The sequence below is a fragment of the Agrilus planipennis genome, unplaced genomic scaffold, assembly GCF_000699045.2.
Source record: "Agrilus planipennis isolate EAB-ADULT unplaced genomic scaffold, Apla_2.0 scaffold104, whole genome shotgun sequence".
NCBI lineage: Eukaryota > Metazoa > Arthropoda > Insecta > Coleoptera > Buprestidae > Agrilus > Agrilus planipennis.
The window spans coordinates 366,986-383,898 of NW_020438892.1; the positions used below are offsets into that span (position 1 = coordinate 366,986).

At 38.2% G+C, this 16,913-nt stretch overlaps 1 protein-coding gene across 7 annotated transcripts in view; it reads left to right on the forward strand.

Moving 5' to 3' along the window:
* Positions 1-16,913, forward strand: part of LOC108737168 (caskin-2) — a 47,750-nt gene that overhangs the window by 1,921 nt on the left and 28,916 nt on the right. For 4 of the 7 annotated variants that reach the window (XM_025981922.1, XM_025981927.1, XM_025981924.1 and 1 more), the window contains exon 1: positions 3,960-4,303. The exons of the other annotated variants lie outside the window; for them this stretch is intronic. Coding sequence is in view for 1 of the 4 variants with exons in the window: in XM_025981925.1 (XP_025837710.1) it covers positions 4,288-4,303 (16 nt within the window). In the remaining 3 variants the exon portion in view is untranslated. Of the gene's footprint in view, positions 1-3,959; positions 4,304-16,913 lie in introns of those variants that run through there. 7 annotated transcript variants of the gene reach the window in all.

The window sequence follows — 16,913 nt, forward strand, 5'->3', positions numbered from 1 at the left end:
TAAAAAAACAATATATTTTAGATCGGGTGCTTGTTTGTATGTAACAAGTGAATACGTAGTATACAAACATACATAGGTGAATTTTTTAACGTGTATGTATTGTATAACCTACTTTTTTCGCGACAGATACATCGATGAATAAATATGACGATAACTTTCGGTAATAAGGTCGAATAGACTCTATGGGTAGGCACCTATGCTAAGTGTAGAAGTTAACGACGACGTTTAGGTAATTGAATTCATGCTTCATTGTCAAGAAACATTTTTTATTTATAAGTAGGTGCTTGGTACTAGTAAGTAGTTACAATACAATGTTGTATTCGTTATGAGAAATTTTTTAAATTGTTGAACATTTGCAGGACCTTTTTTCCAACTAATTAAGTTTCGGTAAGTCGGAAAATTTAGTTTGGAACTTCTGAAAGGTCCTTTAATGCATAAAAGTTTGTCCTTTTCGGTGGTCCAAATGGATTTTAGATCTGACTTGAAATAAGCGAGTTACAGCCCTGTTTTTGCGAAATAGGTAGAAAGCAAATTTTGTTGGAACTTTTTAAAACATTCAAAAAATAAAAGTTCGATCTTATAGGTAAATGAGCTAGATACAACCCTGTAAAGTGTTGTCTGCTTTTGCTAAATTAAAAAAAAAGTTGAAAACTTTGTGGGCATTTTTAACAGAACTAGTAATTTTGTTTTGGGACTGTACTAATCACATTTTGTAGTTAAAAGTGTGTCCTTTTCGATGATTTAGACAAATTTTAAATCGGACTTAAAATAAACGAAATACAGCCCTGTAGAAGTCACACAAAACATTAGTTCAAAAACTTTTTTTTTTATGTACGCTCGTATATAAACCTGTAAACGGATATAAAGCTACATAATACATATTTATAGAAATTACCGGTGTGTACATAAATCTATTTTTCAAAATTTGCATTGTAAATTCGTTCATTTCTTTAAACGAGCATTACGCGCTGTTTACGTTAATGATTGAATTAGCGATACTTACTGCATTTTTTCTAATAAATTTTGCAGCTGTCTAGTTAGAGCAATTATCACGTAAACAGCTCGAAATGCATCTGCAATAGATAATAATTTATTGTGAAGTCATCAAGGTTAGATGCACTCGCTAAGTGATTGAAGAACACGATAACCTATTGGATTTTACTTAAACGATAGAGTTGAAAACAAAACATATCTGATAAAGGACATAACATTTCAAACGAATGCACCACTAATTAAGTAACAAAATTCGATTTAAACAACACTAAACAAAACACAAACTTTATATTTTTCGTTTGTTTTGTTGGAGGTATTCAATCATGTATTCTTAAACAAAACACTGCCGTTGTAAACAAAATTAATTCTACTTTTTGACTGAATACTACCCTGCAAGTGTCTGTTATGTTTACATATGCATATAACAGGATGCGTTAATAGTATAAAGTCATTAAATCCATCTTCAGGTACGCTTTTACGTATCACTTCTTGTTGAAACACTTGATGCATTAAAATAATGGTTTTTTTAAGGGGATTTTGAGGAAGAGCACTTGGCATCAAATGCATTATGCGTTGCACCCGCGTGCAGCACGTGTTTGAAGTTAGAAGTCACTCTTATTAAGTGCCTACATGTATATTTATAGGAAGTAATTAATAATACTTGGTTACTTCCCATTTGAAATGCAACACAAATCAGTGAATTTTGTTATATCAGACGTCGCTATAAACGATTCCTGCTATACTGCAGAGTAATTATAATACGTTTAATTAATTCTTAAGAATATTCATTCAATGCGTGTACGTCTACGTGTAGTAAACGTACATAGGTAATAAATATGCAGGACCGGACGTAGACTTTAAGCGAGTTAATTAACTTTCAGATCACACCGTTTCGTATTACGTGTTGACAACATTATCGCGGTTTTCCGTATGGTTTTATGGCGATGGCACAAAAGGTAAAAGTGCCCATATTGAATTACTAAAACGCTAGTTGTATTATGTGTACAGCGCTGTACATATTTAATAATAAAGAACTTCGACTTACGACGAGCGATTCAAGGCTGTAGCATTTTTGCAACTATTAACTAATTCTAGATAGTTCGCAATGTGACATCATCATCATCATCTCATCGCAGTTTCCCAATGGATTGTGTGGACGGTGGGCGCGGCGGAAAAGGAAAAGATGTGGTGTTATAGGGGGATGTTAAAAATATCGTGGATAGATAAGGTTGAAAATGGGATGGTAATGGAAGTGTCAGAAATGAAAGGCTGACGGTTAGAATTATATTAGAAGCAGAAACAGGAGTTAAGAGGGCCAGATTACTGTTAGAGATGTCATGATTGGCTCAAGACAGGAAGAAGTAGATCTTAACGTGTTGATGGTTTCATATTGGCAACGAAAATTGTTCCACCCTGTATAGTCGGTATATCTTTCGAAAACTCTCACTTTCTGTCATTATATTTTTGAACGTTGCTATTTGAAAGGAGACAAAACGAAAAAAAAAAAAACGTGTTTTCCGGGAACGAACGTAAGAAAAGGGGAAGGATTTTTTTAAAAGGTTATTTTCAAACACTTATTACACACGGTGCTGTGGAACGGTTCGGGAGGCAAGGGGAGAGACGCGGGAGTACAATAATTCAGAACGCGAAGGAAGGCAGGAACAATAATTTTTCCTCTTCTTCGGAGACAAGAGGGCCCTGCATCTCGTTTCGCTGACGATTGCAGCATCGTCAGAGAACAAAAGAGTCCCCTTTGTTCGCTCAAGAATCCTTGTCTTCGTTTGAGTTAGTTTTTACCGAGCGCACTCACTGATTGATATTAAAAAAGATGAAGGATTTTCTCAGGGTACGAACTAGAATGACATTATGAACACTACGGATTCCGTCGTGTTAATTTGTCAGATTTTTATAGTATACAATGTATAATAATTTATATTATGAAATCCTGGCCCAATAAAATTGTTACTCAACAATCTAGATCCCGTTCAAATCAAAACAAAACTTTTTAAATTATAGGTGAACATACAAACATACGAAGATCAAATCAAGAACAGAAAAAAAAAGACTCTGTGACGTTTCTACATGTAATGCATGTTGCAATTGTTTTTGATACAGTTTTTAACACTTGTTTTCATTGTCTTGAGTTTGCAGTTAATGTCGTCCTTATTTTTTTGTGTCGCAAGGTTCCTTTGTTTTTTTTTTCTGTTGTGTAACAAATTGTAGGTGAAACAGTGTTGTGATTCGATTTTTTTCTATCCTGCCGTGTAAAAGACAACAGACAGAATGACACTTTTATATGAAACCTGCCCGTTTGATTCCGATCAGCGGGTTATCTCGAAACAGAACGGGCATGCTGACATTTTTATTAACTTGGCATGTTTAATTAACTCCGTAATATAGTGATTGTGTACAGTACGACTCGCAAAAAAGGTGATACTATCAAAAAAATCACAATTTTTGGATTAGTTTTCACTAATGGTAATTATTACTTAATAGCAATGCTTAAGCAACTTTTTGAATGTCTGTTTAATATAAAAATGAGGCATATTAGTAAATAATCTTTTAAAAATAAAATGGACTTCAATAATTCTTTTTCTATTTTTCAATTTAATTTTATGACTTCAGTTGTATTTTATGGCCAAAAATTTGAGAAAAATCCCCTCTTGTCATCTAGTGAAACTTATATAAACCATATTTTTTTATAGTTATCGTAAAAAAAATCTATTTTCGTGTTTGATGAGTGCTAAGTTATAATATATTAAATTCTAACAGAAAACGAGCGTAAATTGTAATTTTTGCTGTTAGAAATGATTAGTTTTTATAATCGATCATTTTTTGCGAGTGTTATTGTACATAACACATCAGCGGACGTACGCACAGGTTGCATAATCGCCAGGCGTACGATCAGCCACGTTCTCGTATTAAATGTGCGGAGGGCGAGCGGGGGTAGCAGACGAGCGTGAGTGCGCTGACGCGCTGTCTGCTCGTTGGGACGCGCAGGTTAGTACTCTATGAGAGTCGAGTTTGGTAGCAGTGGCTGTTGTCGTGTTTGTTGCATTGTCGTAACAGTTATGTGTGCACGTTGGACGTTGTTATTCTAACGGGAACTGCGTGCGAGTGTGTTTTAGATAATTATTATTATTAATACATGAACAATTATTATTAGTTACTAATAAATGACGATGAGTGGTACTGTAATAGTGCGTTGTTCGAGCTAGCTGGACAGAAATGGTATATTATCAATAACAAACAGCAAGGGTGTAATCTCAGGACTTCCAGGGCCCATCGTGTAGGATGAGGAGAATCAGTGGTACGTACGTAAACCATATTATTACAAACGACACTCTCTCTTTTACTCAGCCTTCGGGATCGTGATGATCAGTCGTCATAGTAACAATTTTGAATGGCCGTGCAGTGTCGGGGTCGTGATATTAGGGATCGCGACCGACGTTATTAATTTGATCTTCGAATGTTTATGTTTGTATGTAGATAGATGGTCTGATGCCCAGGGACGCAGGGAAAAGGGGTTCCGAACATGTTGCTGGAATCTGTACATGAACCCCGACTGAAAGGGGTTTTATGTGTTCTATTATTTTTACAGCATTTGTTTCTGAATAATTATGCGGAAGTGGCTCTTTTGAGCTACGGTCTTTCCTGTTAATGTATTTTAGCACTACAAAAAAGGAAAGGCATTGAGGGCTATGGCAGGGAAGGTCATGGTCAGTTTACCACAACCACGATGTTTAATTGGGGGCACGTTTAGTAGGTCTTGGTAATAATAATTTATTGGGTTAAGGGGTTTGGGGGGGGGGACTTTTACCCACCATAATCTATAGGTATAAGGGTTATATTACTTCGATTTGCTTCTTGGTATTAGTTCTAATGTGTACCCCTAATTGATCTAATGATTTGTTTCAATTATTGTACCTATTCCCGAGAAAATTTTGTTTTATGGTAAACCGATTAAGTCATACAATTCGTTCCCAAAAGATGCCGACAAACAAATGTGTAATTTCTATGTTCGGTGATAACCTTGCCTTACCTGTATACATATAATTGTTGCACTAATACATATACAGGTAAGGCAAAACGTCGACTAAACGTAGTAGTTACATATTACAGGTACCTATTGCATTAATTTAATCGTTTTACTTCTATTCTAATTGGGTGTGTTTGTGTCAATACATCGCGCTAACGGCGAAAGGCCCACGTTTGTCATTCCAAAGAAATTGTTTTAAATTGTATTGTCATCATTTGAATAATAATCATTTACTTACTTATTGTTCTCTGTTTTTCATCGTCATCGCATCGTTTTACAATGTGTATTTAATCAGAAGTGTAGTTATCAAGCAGATAGCAACACATTTTTTGTTTCTTATAATAAAGTAAAAATTTTCCTGAAACCAATTTTAATTGAAGCACGATTTATTTTCTACCTAAATTAGGACAGAATAAAGGGTAGCTCTTCCGTGATCAGGTTCATTAATAATTTTATGTATTCAGCGTCCTTTATTTTTTGTCAAAAGGAGAGATTATTAATGATTACTTAGCGCAGATTTCTGACTCGCTCCTGTAACATCCTACCTTCCTATGCTTATAGAAATCATTTTATTATAATTAATGAAGTTGATCATCTTCATTTGTTTACATAAAGTGTAAACCCCCTTTCGTAAGGGTGAGTCGTATAAGAAAGTAGGGTACATTATTGATTACCATTGTCATTTTTTTAGTAAGACGAGTGCTTAGAATTAATTTTGTCAATTTTGCATGTATATGACTGTACTTGCACATCATAGGTACCTATAGGTAATTTAGAATGCCATGAACTTTTAAATGTGTGAGAATGAGAGGGGGGGGACTTAATTACTACTACTACTGTAATTAAAATATTGATTCTATGATACAACCAGAGGTGTAGCTTCACTTAAACTATAAAAAACTGATTAGAGGTTTTAGTAAGGGCGGTTTGGGACGTTGAGGGTGTCTTCTGATGCGGCAGTCTATTATCTTAATGCGATACTCACTGTCGATGTCTACGGTTAGGGGATGCTTTTGCTCGCCAGGAGTTGGGAACAACTGACTAAATAAGGAACGTATCGGTAGATACAACAGACAGATAGACACGTATATAATGTATTAGGTGGGTTAGGTAGTTCATCAATACCTTGATCTCCTGCTTGGCTGTCCGTAGGACTATTAGCAGACGGGTCCATTAATCTTTTCTGGACTCTTGACGTGATCGGTTTTAAAACAGATTGCTGGAGTACAACACCTGAAATTAAAATTAAACGGATGTCTGCTTAACCTACGATTTTTACACGATAAAAAGGGTAAAAGTAATTGCATTTTCTAGTAATTTATCGAAAAACCAAAGTACATATGCATCTTTTGTTTTATAAACGTTTGCTATTATATGTATGTACAGTTTCGTGCGATTTAACGGTTCAATAATCCCCTGTTATTTTAACAACGTTTTCAGGAGGTTTTTGCGGGTGTTGTCGTTGGGCGTTTTCAATATTTCCAGCTCCAGGTGTTTTCGGATTTCATCCATCCATCCATCTCCTTCGCTTCGAGTTTGTTTTCATAATTGATACCAAGCAAAAGGGCCGCCAGGTGTCTAAACGTTTTTATAGTTACTTCCGTTCCCTTTAGGAGCTCAGCAGCACAATTCTCTTGTGCCCCATTGCGTCGAGTGGGCAGGCGGCATAATCCTGAAAAGGATAATTCCCCCGATTCGTATACTTCCGTCGTCAAACGCGAACAGGTTCTCTGTTTTTTGTTGTGACCGCTTCTGATTTTTTTACACTTCAGGCGAAATCAGTCGTTAATAATAACAAACTTAATTAAAACTTTGAAGAAATTATAAGGAGAAATTGACACTTCCGTTATAACTATGGAACGTTCTCAATTTCTTGATGATCGTTTTTAGGGTTCCGCATCTCACGGTCTGTCATAGCCGGTTTTTAAGTCACTATACACTAGTGGCGAGTTAAGAACCAAACATATATATATTGTTTCGTATGCAAATGTAGCAGGTCTAATAAAACTACGTCCCTATCCCTACGTGCTATCATTTAAAGGGTTTATTTTCCGTACATTTCTTGTGGACCACCCTGTATATTCCGATTATTTCTACTTCTCGCTTGTTTGTAGCTGTTAATTTCGCGTCCATTGTTTGATGTGCCGTAAAGATTTTATCCGTGTGATGAGCACCGCTGGTTTTTCTTGCCCTTTTCGCCATTACTTATCCGTCCTCGTTAGGTTTCTATTATCTTTTCGGGAAACGACGGCAAACAAAATCCAGGACTTTTTATCGTGGATTTTCCGGAAGTAGTAATTCCCTTTCGGCATAGGGCACCACCTTCTTTTCTTTCGTCTCTGGATGACCTTTTTGTTGTTCATACGTCTTGGCGCGGAAAACAGAATGGGAAATGGCGACTAGGGGTTTTAAAAAGGATAACAGGAGGGACGGCGTCTTGTTAGGGTTCATTTCATCGATATGGCGACTGTTTTGTTCGTTTGGAACTTTTGGTATCCCGTGGGACCGTCATTAATAAATTTTGAGACTCAGAAGTTATCAACAAAAAAAATATTTTTTTTTTAGTTTGAATAAACTTCATATATATATGTTACGAAAAGAAAATGCTTCATTAAATACTTATTCGTGTAATAAATATTCGTAACAAAGTTTTGTTGGGCACTGTTAAACTTTACACTATCACGCAATTCATATGGGAAATTGAAGTAAAATTCAGGCCACCCACATACTTGGCAAAATAAACAACACTACGTACTAATTAGGCTTACCTCCTAAATAAACATTTCTTTCTTATTTTCATTTCGTTGTATTTATTTTGTGCATTGTATATAAATTGTCACTTCCGATGAAACGTAACATGTACTATAGGGAGGATGCTGAAACGTTGACAGTACTTTTAATATAAGAACAAAGGCTTTCTCGGCCGGAATCCATTGTAGAATGAAGATTCGGGCTGTAGGGCCGTGGTCTAAGTGAACTGTTTCGTCCAGACGTTTCGTCAGCTGTTGCGGCTGACATCTTCAGTGGTGAAACGTCTGGACGGAACAGTTCACTTAGACCACGGCCTTATAGCCCGAATCTTCATTCTACTATAGTACTTTTAATTTTTGCATTGTATATAAATTGTCACGATGAAACGTAACATGTACTATAGGGAGGATGCTAAAACGTTGACACTACTTTTAATTTTGCACAAGTGAATATTATTTTTGTCGTAACGATCTGATTAATTACTAACTTTGGTCTCTACGCAATTCCGTTGAAAATTGAGGTCGTCCATTGTACCAGGCTTCTGTATTTGTCAATGTTTGTTTGTGTTTGCTGCTGAACTTTGTGTCTTAACCTTGATCCTCCTTTGAGCAATAACCACGACGATTATTAATCGAGTTAATAAACGGCCAGCTAAAACACATAAGCGTAAATATTTGCTTAACATGCATGATGCATGTCAGTCGCGGCTATTTCTACATCTTGCTAACATTTATCGGCTTGAAATGCAACCGAATAGATGAGAAGATTGCGGTAGATTGCTCTGTATGGTATCTGACCGAATGTGACATGAATATTTTCATTTTATTTTTACCTTCAGGACATTCAGTATAAGACACATCATACGTAAATGGTGTGGGTATTTGGCCTGAGGAAGATTTTTGGCTTTTTGAATTGCGGAAACCTCAATCAGGGATTTTCTAACGGTGTTAGGTATAATCGACTGTTTTAGGGACTAATAAGGAAGGGCGCAGGCACAACTTTTTGAGTAGTGAAACAAAGTCGTTTTGTGTTCTGTTTTAAAATACAGCAATAAAATCGTTTTATGGTTGCATTGCTACGTCTACCTCGGAGCGTTCGTTTTGTGGTGCACGTGGTTTGTTTTGAATTCCGATTTGGTTTGTTCTCTTGTTCTGGAGTAGATGTGGAGGCAATTTTAGAAAGTTGATAACTGAGAAAAGGCGTTTCACGACAATCGTAAATTCGAGAAATCTCTTTTTACGGTCACGTTTTGTTTTCCGTTCGCCCGCCATTAGCCTGACCTCACGATTTTCAAATTCATTCTTTGTTCAATATACATAATATAACACACACACATAAATTTAATAATAAATAACGTTTGGCATCGTCGCTTTTATTTTCGGTGTGTGCTTCTGGGTGAGGCGTTTAACATCGCCACAGTCGCGAGGGCCAATCTACCCCCTAATTATTATTGCCGCGGGGAACGTCACAATGGTGTAGTGTCGCGAGGGGGTGTTTCGGCGGCGCCCTCCGTCACCCCCCGCAAGCGACCTCGTCCAAACTACGTGGCTGGGCACGGACGGGGCAGCTGCCTGGCAGCAAGCACGCGAACGATGCTCAGCTGTTGGATGATTAAATAGATTAATTCGGTCAAAGTTGGCCGGTTAGCCGAACCGACCACCGGCCATTAACTAAGGGCGAAAGCCTTTTAATGACTGCAGAAAACAGTTCCTAAAGCATCGACCCATTCATCGGCTATAGTAGCTTCACTATCGGGATAAAACTTATCATACGAATTCTGTAACACAGTAGAAACTCGGGCGTCTGTATGTTAGATCTTACGATCTATTTAGACGCCATGCCTTTTGGCCAATGCTCAAAGATTTGTAAGTAGTAAAATTCTGTTAGTTTAAATGCGTCTGGGAGTGACTTTGGCCATTTCGGCATCCCCCTCTCTCTGTGCTCCTGGTGTATTTATTGAATTTGCGAGATGAATAGTGACAGGAAGGGGCCGGATGGAGCTGAACAGAAGGCTTTCTGATTCATCTCTCGCAACGCATTACCGTAAATCGATTAATACCGACAAAGTCGGCAGTTTTTGCACTTTCGAACTAATCTCCGACTGTAATTCATCCAGTAAGCAAGATACATATATATATAGCTACATATTATGTATTAGAAACAGCACTTCTTGCATGCATTTGCGTCCATCCGTACCATCGCCATCGTTTAATTACTTTTAACTTTCCCCACGCTCTTATATGTGTACCATCATGTGATGTTCGGATATTAGCCGCCGCCGCCGCCGCCGCCGTACATTAACACTGACCCGAACAAACACCATACATCATCGTGCTTGTGTTGTATATGTTTTCGTATGTACGTATGCATGTATCTATATATGTAACGAGATTGCGGGGATGATAGATTGACCGATCGCCGCGCCGTCTTCTGTCACTGACCTCACCCCAAGAAGCCGGCCTCCTCGAAACGCTATGTGTGTTCGTATACGATATGAAATCGAACTGACGATGATGAAGATGGATTTGCGAGAAACCAGACGAAACGGTTTATTTGCAAGTCATTGCTTACAACGGTGATCCTTTTGGCACTTTAATCAATTGTAGATTTACGTACAAGGTGCTGCTTTAGTTCCTAATCCACTGATAAGTACTTTCCTTCATGCGCGGTCTACCGCCTTGCATCTGCTTTGATATGCGGTCCACCGTCTTAAATCTGCTGCTTTGTTTTGATGTGCGGTCTACCGTCGTGGATTTGGAGAAGATGCTGCAGGAGTACCTGGTCTACCGATAGGTTTCTTTTTTGATGTGCAGTCTACCGTTTAAGGTCTTATTTGATGTGCGATCCACCGTCTTAAAACTGCTGCCTTGCTTTGATGTGCGGTCTACCGTCGTGGATTTGGAGAAGATGCCGCAGGCGTACCTGGCCTACCGACAGGTTTTTGTTTTGATGTGCATTCTACCGTTTAAGATCTTATTTGATGTGCGGTCTACCGTCGTGGATTTGGAGAAAATGCCGCAGGCGTACCTGGTCTACCGACAGGTTTCTGTTTTGATGTGCAGTCTACCGTTTAAGGTCTTATTTGATGTGCGATCCACCGTCTTAAAACTGCTGCTTTGCTTTGATGTGCGGTCTACCGTCGTGGATCTGGAGAAGATGCCGCAGGCGTACCTGGTCTACCGACAGGTTTCTGTTTTGATGTGCAGTCTACCGTTGAAGGTCTTATTTGATGTGCGATCTACCGTCTTAAAACTGCTCCTTTGCTTTGATGTGCGGTCTACCGTCGTGGATCTGGAGAAGATGCCGCAGGCGTACCTGGTCTACCGACAGGTTTCTGTTTTGATGTGCAGTCTACCGTTTAAGGTCTTATTTGATGTGCGATCCACTGCCTTAAATCTGCTGATTTGCTTTGATGTGCGGTCCACCGTTTTACATCTGTTTTGATGCGTCGTCTACCGTCGTGAATTTGGAAAAGATCAGATGGTACAATAGTACGAAGTGTACCGACAGGTATCTATTTTGGTGTGCGGTCCACCGTCTTAAATCTGCTGCTTTGATGTGCGGTCTACCGTCGTGGATCTGAAAAAGATCACACGCTGCATTAGCACCTGGTCTACCGACAGGTTTCTGTTTTGATGTGCAGTCTACCGTTTAAGGTCTTATTTGATGTGCGATCCACCGTCTTAAAACTGCTGCTTTGCTTTGATGTGCGGTCCACCGTTTTACATTTGCTTTGATGCGTCGTCTATCGTCGTGAATTTGGAAAAGATCAGATGGTACAATAGTACGAAGTCTACCGACAGGAATCAACTTTCGTGTGCGGTCCACCGTCTTAAATCTGCTGCTTTGATGTGCGATCTACCGTTGTGGATCTGAAAAAGATCAGATTTTGCATTGGCACGTGATCTACCGACAGGTATCTGCTTTGATGTGCAGTCTACCGTTTTAAGATTTGCTTTAATATGCGGTCCACCGTTTTATATCTACTTTGATGTACTGTCTACCTTCATGTATCAGCTTTGATGTGTGGTCTATCGTCATGAATCTGGAGATGATTAGATGATGCTACATTAGTACGAGGTCTACCGACAGGTTTCTACTTTGATGTGCGGTCCACCGTGTTAAATTTGCTGTTTTGATGTGCGGTCTACTGTCGTGGATTTGGGGAAGATTAGGTACTGCATTAGTATAAGGGACATGACCACGGCAACAGGAATGAAGTGAATGAAGGTAGACCGAAAATAAAGTTGTGATCACACGCTAGAGGCAAACCGCATACTTAAGTAGCACTGAAGATAAAATTGAGATTAATGAACCAGGCAGTGAATAGTATTGCGCTTTTATTGACTACGGTTTTGATAAGCTGTATTTAAAAAGACAACTCGTTGTACGTTTGGCATACATAAGTCTAGTGGGATACATCACGGTCAACTCGCGACAATTCTGATCCTTGCTAACTTAGTGAGTTGTCTACAGTACAAGCAGTGTTTCAAAAGTTTGTTGCCTTTGGTCTTTTCTGGCAGCTTTTTTGTTGCACCAGCAATCACTGTCTCTTCATCTTTCGTAATGTTCTCTTTCTCTGCTCCTTGTTCAGCCCAGAACAAATAAAAAAAGGCAAACGCTTTAAGAAGTTTCAAATCGCGCTCCAAGAACAGTTACTTATCGTTAGTTACATTGTGCTAATGGTATATCTAGTTGCCTATTAGTGACGGACGAATTGATGAAGTTTGTGACCGACTGTCAAAAAAAAAAAACAAGTAGGAAAGGGGGGCGTGTTTGGTACGTGACCCAAAATAATAATGGTCTTCTTCGGTCAGTTTTGAGTTGTTATTAGTTCTACTACTCCGAGTGAACTTTTCAAGGCTGCTCTCTTTAATACGTCGTATACTGAATCGAATTACATGCTTAGCTAAAAACAGAACTGGAATCTACTATTCGGTAGCAAAAACAAGTGCTACAACCAGACATGGAGATGCTTTGCAAAAGCTGTACCATGAACAGTTTCCATAACTTATAAGACGTACGGTATAATTCTTGGAAATTTTGAAAAACATCAATGTAACCGTTAGATCAAGAGGTCGTCCCAGTGAATTTCGTCAGAATCTTTAGATAAAAGGTTGTTTCTAATAATTTATTTACAACAGTGTCCCCGTTTTCGTTAGGCGTGTCTTCTCATCCTCATCATCCTCATGGATCCATCTCATTTTCTCCCCCAAATTATTGCCTTGTCATCCACCCAGACNGACGCAGATTTAGAGGAAGTAAAATATAGAAAATACTACAAATGGCGCGGTAAACGCCACCTGTAGTACGATGCTACATTTTAGGATTACGTATGCTCCTGTGTGGATATCTACTTGCTGAAACGAATCCCGGCGTAGCTAACCTCAACGTGATTGGTACGTTACCATAATCGAATAAAATAATTCGAAGTGGTCTGTATTCTGTCGAAAGTGCCAGACGCGGATTGCGATTTCGATCTTTTTGGATCTCATCAGCGCGTCGCAGGCAGCTCCGACAGAACACAGGCCAACTTTTACCGGCTGTCTTAACGGCACGTTTTAGAAAATACTACAAATGGCGCGGTAAACGCCATCTGTAGTACGATGCTACATTTTAGGATTACGTATGCTCCAACATGAGCTGATGAGATCCAAGAAGATGGAAATTGCGATCCGCTTCTGGCACTTTCGACAGAATATAGACCACTTCGAATTATTTTATAAGTAAAATATAATTTTTTGTGGTTAATTTGATCTTTAGGTAAGTTATTTGTTGTTTCTTAAAATTGGTCAAGGTATTTCGTTATTGTGGAGAAGAAAGAGAGAAGTCCGCGAGTATACGATTGCGTTCGTGTAAAATGATTAGGTAAACACAGAACCGGCTTGTGACAACGGCCTTTGATTTCCGGCCGTTACAACCTTTTAAGGACGAATACACTTTACGTACACATACGTACATATACAAAAGTGCACATATGCATATGTGTTTTTTGTGACAGAGTGTAGGATTTAACGATGGCAATAAGTGAGATAAAGGTACACTTTCTACAGTTTTTGTCTGGTTAAGCAATTGACATATTGATAAAGAAAAAGTCGGTGAGTTATTCGACCGTTTTCATTGTGTGTTTCGCCATTCAGTTAAATTTATTATTCCTTTTGTCTCTTGGGCATTTGATGTTGTGTCCTCTGCAGAGAGAAATTTTAAGGCATCCAACAGCATCCCTCCGTTTGATTGACACCAGTCAGCTTATACGTAGGGTGGTACCATAGATGAAAATGTAATAGATGACACCTTTTGTCGAGTATCGATAGATATTAATTTCGCAGCTTGGGACTGGGACGGGGACGAGTGAGGGAGGCAGTCGCTCGCATCCCTTGTTAAATTAAATTAAAAATGCATCAAACTGTCGAAAAATGTAACACATTATAAATTGATCGGTGGTAGATGATACATGATTATAAAAAGCAATTCTTAGATAGTCATAAACATTGTCGAACGACCCTCGTATGAGGTTTGTAAAGATGGCTATAAAACCGATACGTTATTATTAGTAACCTAATTAAGGCAGTGTTGACAAACGATATTAAAATATAGCCAGATAAAACAAAAAAAAAGAGCAGCGAAGACCAGAAACAAAAGACGTGTATTGTCTAGAAAGCGTTGAAGGTTCATTAAACTCGACGAACGAAATGATTTAGTGTGAGAGAGTTCCGTCATAATTGGAATCTGTGTCGAGTTTTGCAAACCAAAAGACACGAAGAAGACGGTCGGCAAATTTGATTTAGAACCAATCCTTATACATAGACGAGGACGCCTTTTGCGTGTGTTCGAAAAGAAAGACGCCGAGTACCACGCTTTTCCATTTATGGGGACAAACAATCCCGTTTAAGAGTGGGAACCTAGAAAGATATACGACGATTGCCAGTAGAAAATACAAAGGCGGCTTCTTTTGTTTATTTTATTCTTTTTTTTTTTCTAAAATGCTCTATCGCATTTGGTTTTTGTCATTTGAATTTTTGATTGCACACGGTATATCAGAATACAGTTACGTCTTATTATGGCCATTTATAACTTAATTTTATGGTCTCGAGAGTCGCATGTATCCGAGTATTGTGGATTCCGTGTTGTATTTTAAGTGTTTTCCTATACAATTGAATGTTTTAGTATCTGCCGTTCGGTNCACACGGTATATCAGAATACAGTTACGTCTTATTATGGCCATTTATAACTTAATTTTATGGTCTCGAGAGTCGCATGTATCCGAGTATTGTGGATTCCGTGTTGTATTTTAAGTGTTTTCCTATACAATTGAATGTTTTAGTATCTGCCGTTCGGTAATTGATTAATTAAAATTCGTGACCGTTGTTCGTATGGTTCAGTTGTTATTTATTACAGCCAGACGTGTAAAGACCAATGATGTTAGAATTACATCATCATCGTCATCTTCGCATACAATATTAGCGAAAAATTTTAGTATCTATTGGTAATACACGAATTAAAAAATCGATCAAAATCAAGACATTTTTAGATGTAACATTTCGGACAGACCTTGTTTTATGCAGGGATAAGTAGAATAAAATATAGAAAATCCTGTCTCCGTCGTCTTCTTTCTCGTAATAAATAAGGTGTTCCTTCCTGTATCCTAGGAACATAAATAGGTATAAGACATAAAGATGCTTTTCTTCCTCCCTTAAAAGATCGATTAAAGTAATAGAATTCACCTTAAGACGTGAGTAGTTTTCTAAGAACACCACTCGAGATGAGACGGCAACAAGTCGATATTTAGAAAGTTCGTACAGTCATGGACATTGAAAATGGACTTTGGAAGAAGGAATAATTGGACTTGTGGTCATTATTAGTCATTAATGTTGCAAAATTATCTAGAATTTCGTATTCTTTCTTTCTGACGATCTAACAATTCTGATCGTCAGTCATCATTATCATGGGGTAGTTAGTCTGAAGACTGATTTGAGCCAATCTTCGCATTTCAAAAACTAGATCATTCTACATCCTAAATTATTTGTGAACTTCTAATATGTCTCGTAACTGGCCTGTCATTTCTCAAAAGATTCCTGCCATACTGACTTCCGTGGTCCCTGTTTTGGTACCTAAAGAACTGGTGACTTCTTTCAGGAACTTTTAGTTACCGTTAGACTGTAATTTATCCTATTTTGGTTCCCTAAATCTTTGAAACGTGTTAATAATCTTACAATAACCATTTCTTTTGTCAAAACAAAAAAACTTCGTCTGAAACAATGGAATGTGCTGTAGCATAATGTGCTTCGTTATTTACTTGTCACTTGGCTGTAAGTTTTGTTTTCTGTTCTCTACCATTTTGCTTTGACCAACTGTACTCTGCTAACTTGGTAATGTAAGTATGAAGTGCGTTCTTTCGCTTAGCACCACGTTACTTAAGTTGATGCCTTTCGGTTTGCGAAGCAACCAGTTAAATAAACGACCTTGCGAACGTACTTTACATGTTTGTTCAATTTGTGACGATTACCTTTATTATGAACAAACAGGTAAATCGCGCATAACGACTGCCATTATTGTTTGCTGATGGCGACCTTAAACCATTTTCTTCTCTTCTTCGTTTTCTTATGCGTACCATCACCTTTAGTCACCTGTTGTAACTACGGTGTCGTCTACCATGAACGAAACATTTAATATCAATTGCGACATGTGGTTCTAATTTTTCGTTACTTTATTTACAGATTTTTTAAATTCAATTTTCCATCACCATAGGGTCTTCATTTGTTTCTATTTCGAGCCGAATTTGGCATCACCAATATTATCTAGGTCTACCTCTGCTCTTAACTCCTGCCCAAACATGCCCTTTGTTGGTCATTTTTACGGAACCCCCGGGGGTTAAGAGACGCAGATTTAGAGGAAGTAAAATATAGAAAATACTACAAATGGCGCGGTAAACGCCACCTGTAGTACGATGCTACATTTTAGGATTACGTATGCTCCAACAAGGTCCATTTAAATATATGAATATCTACTTGCTGAAACGAATCCCGGCGTAGCTAACCTCAACGTGATTGGTACGTTACCATAATCGAATAAAATAATTCGAAGTGGTCTGTATTCTGTCGAAACTGCCAGACGCGGATCGCGATTTCGA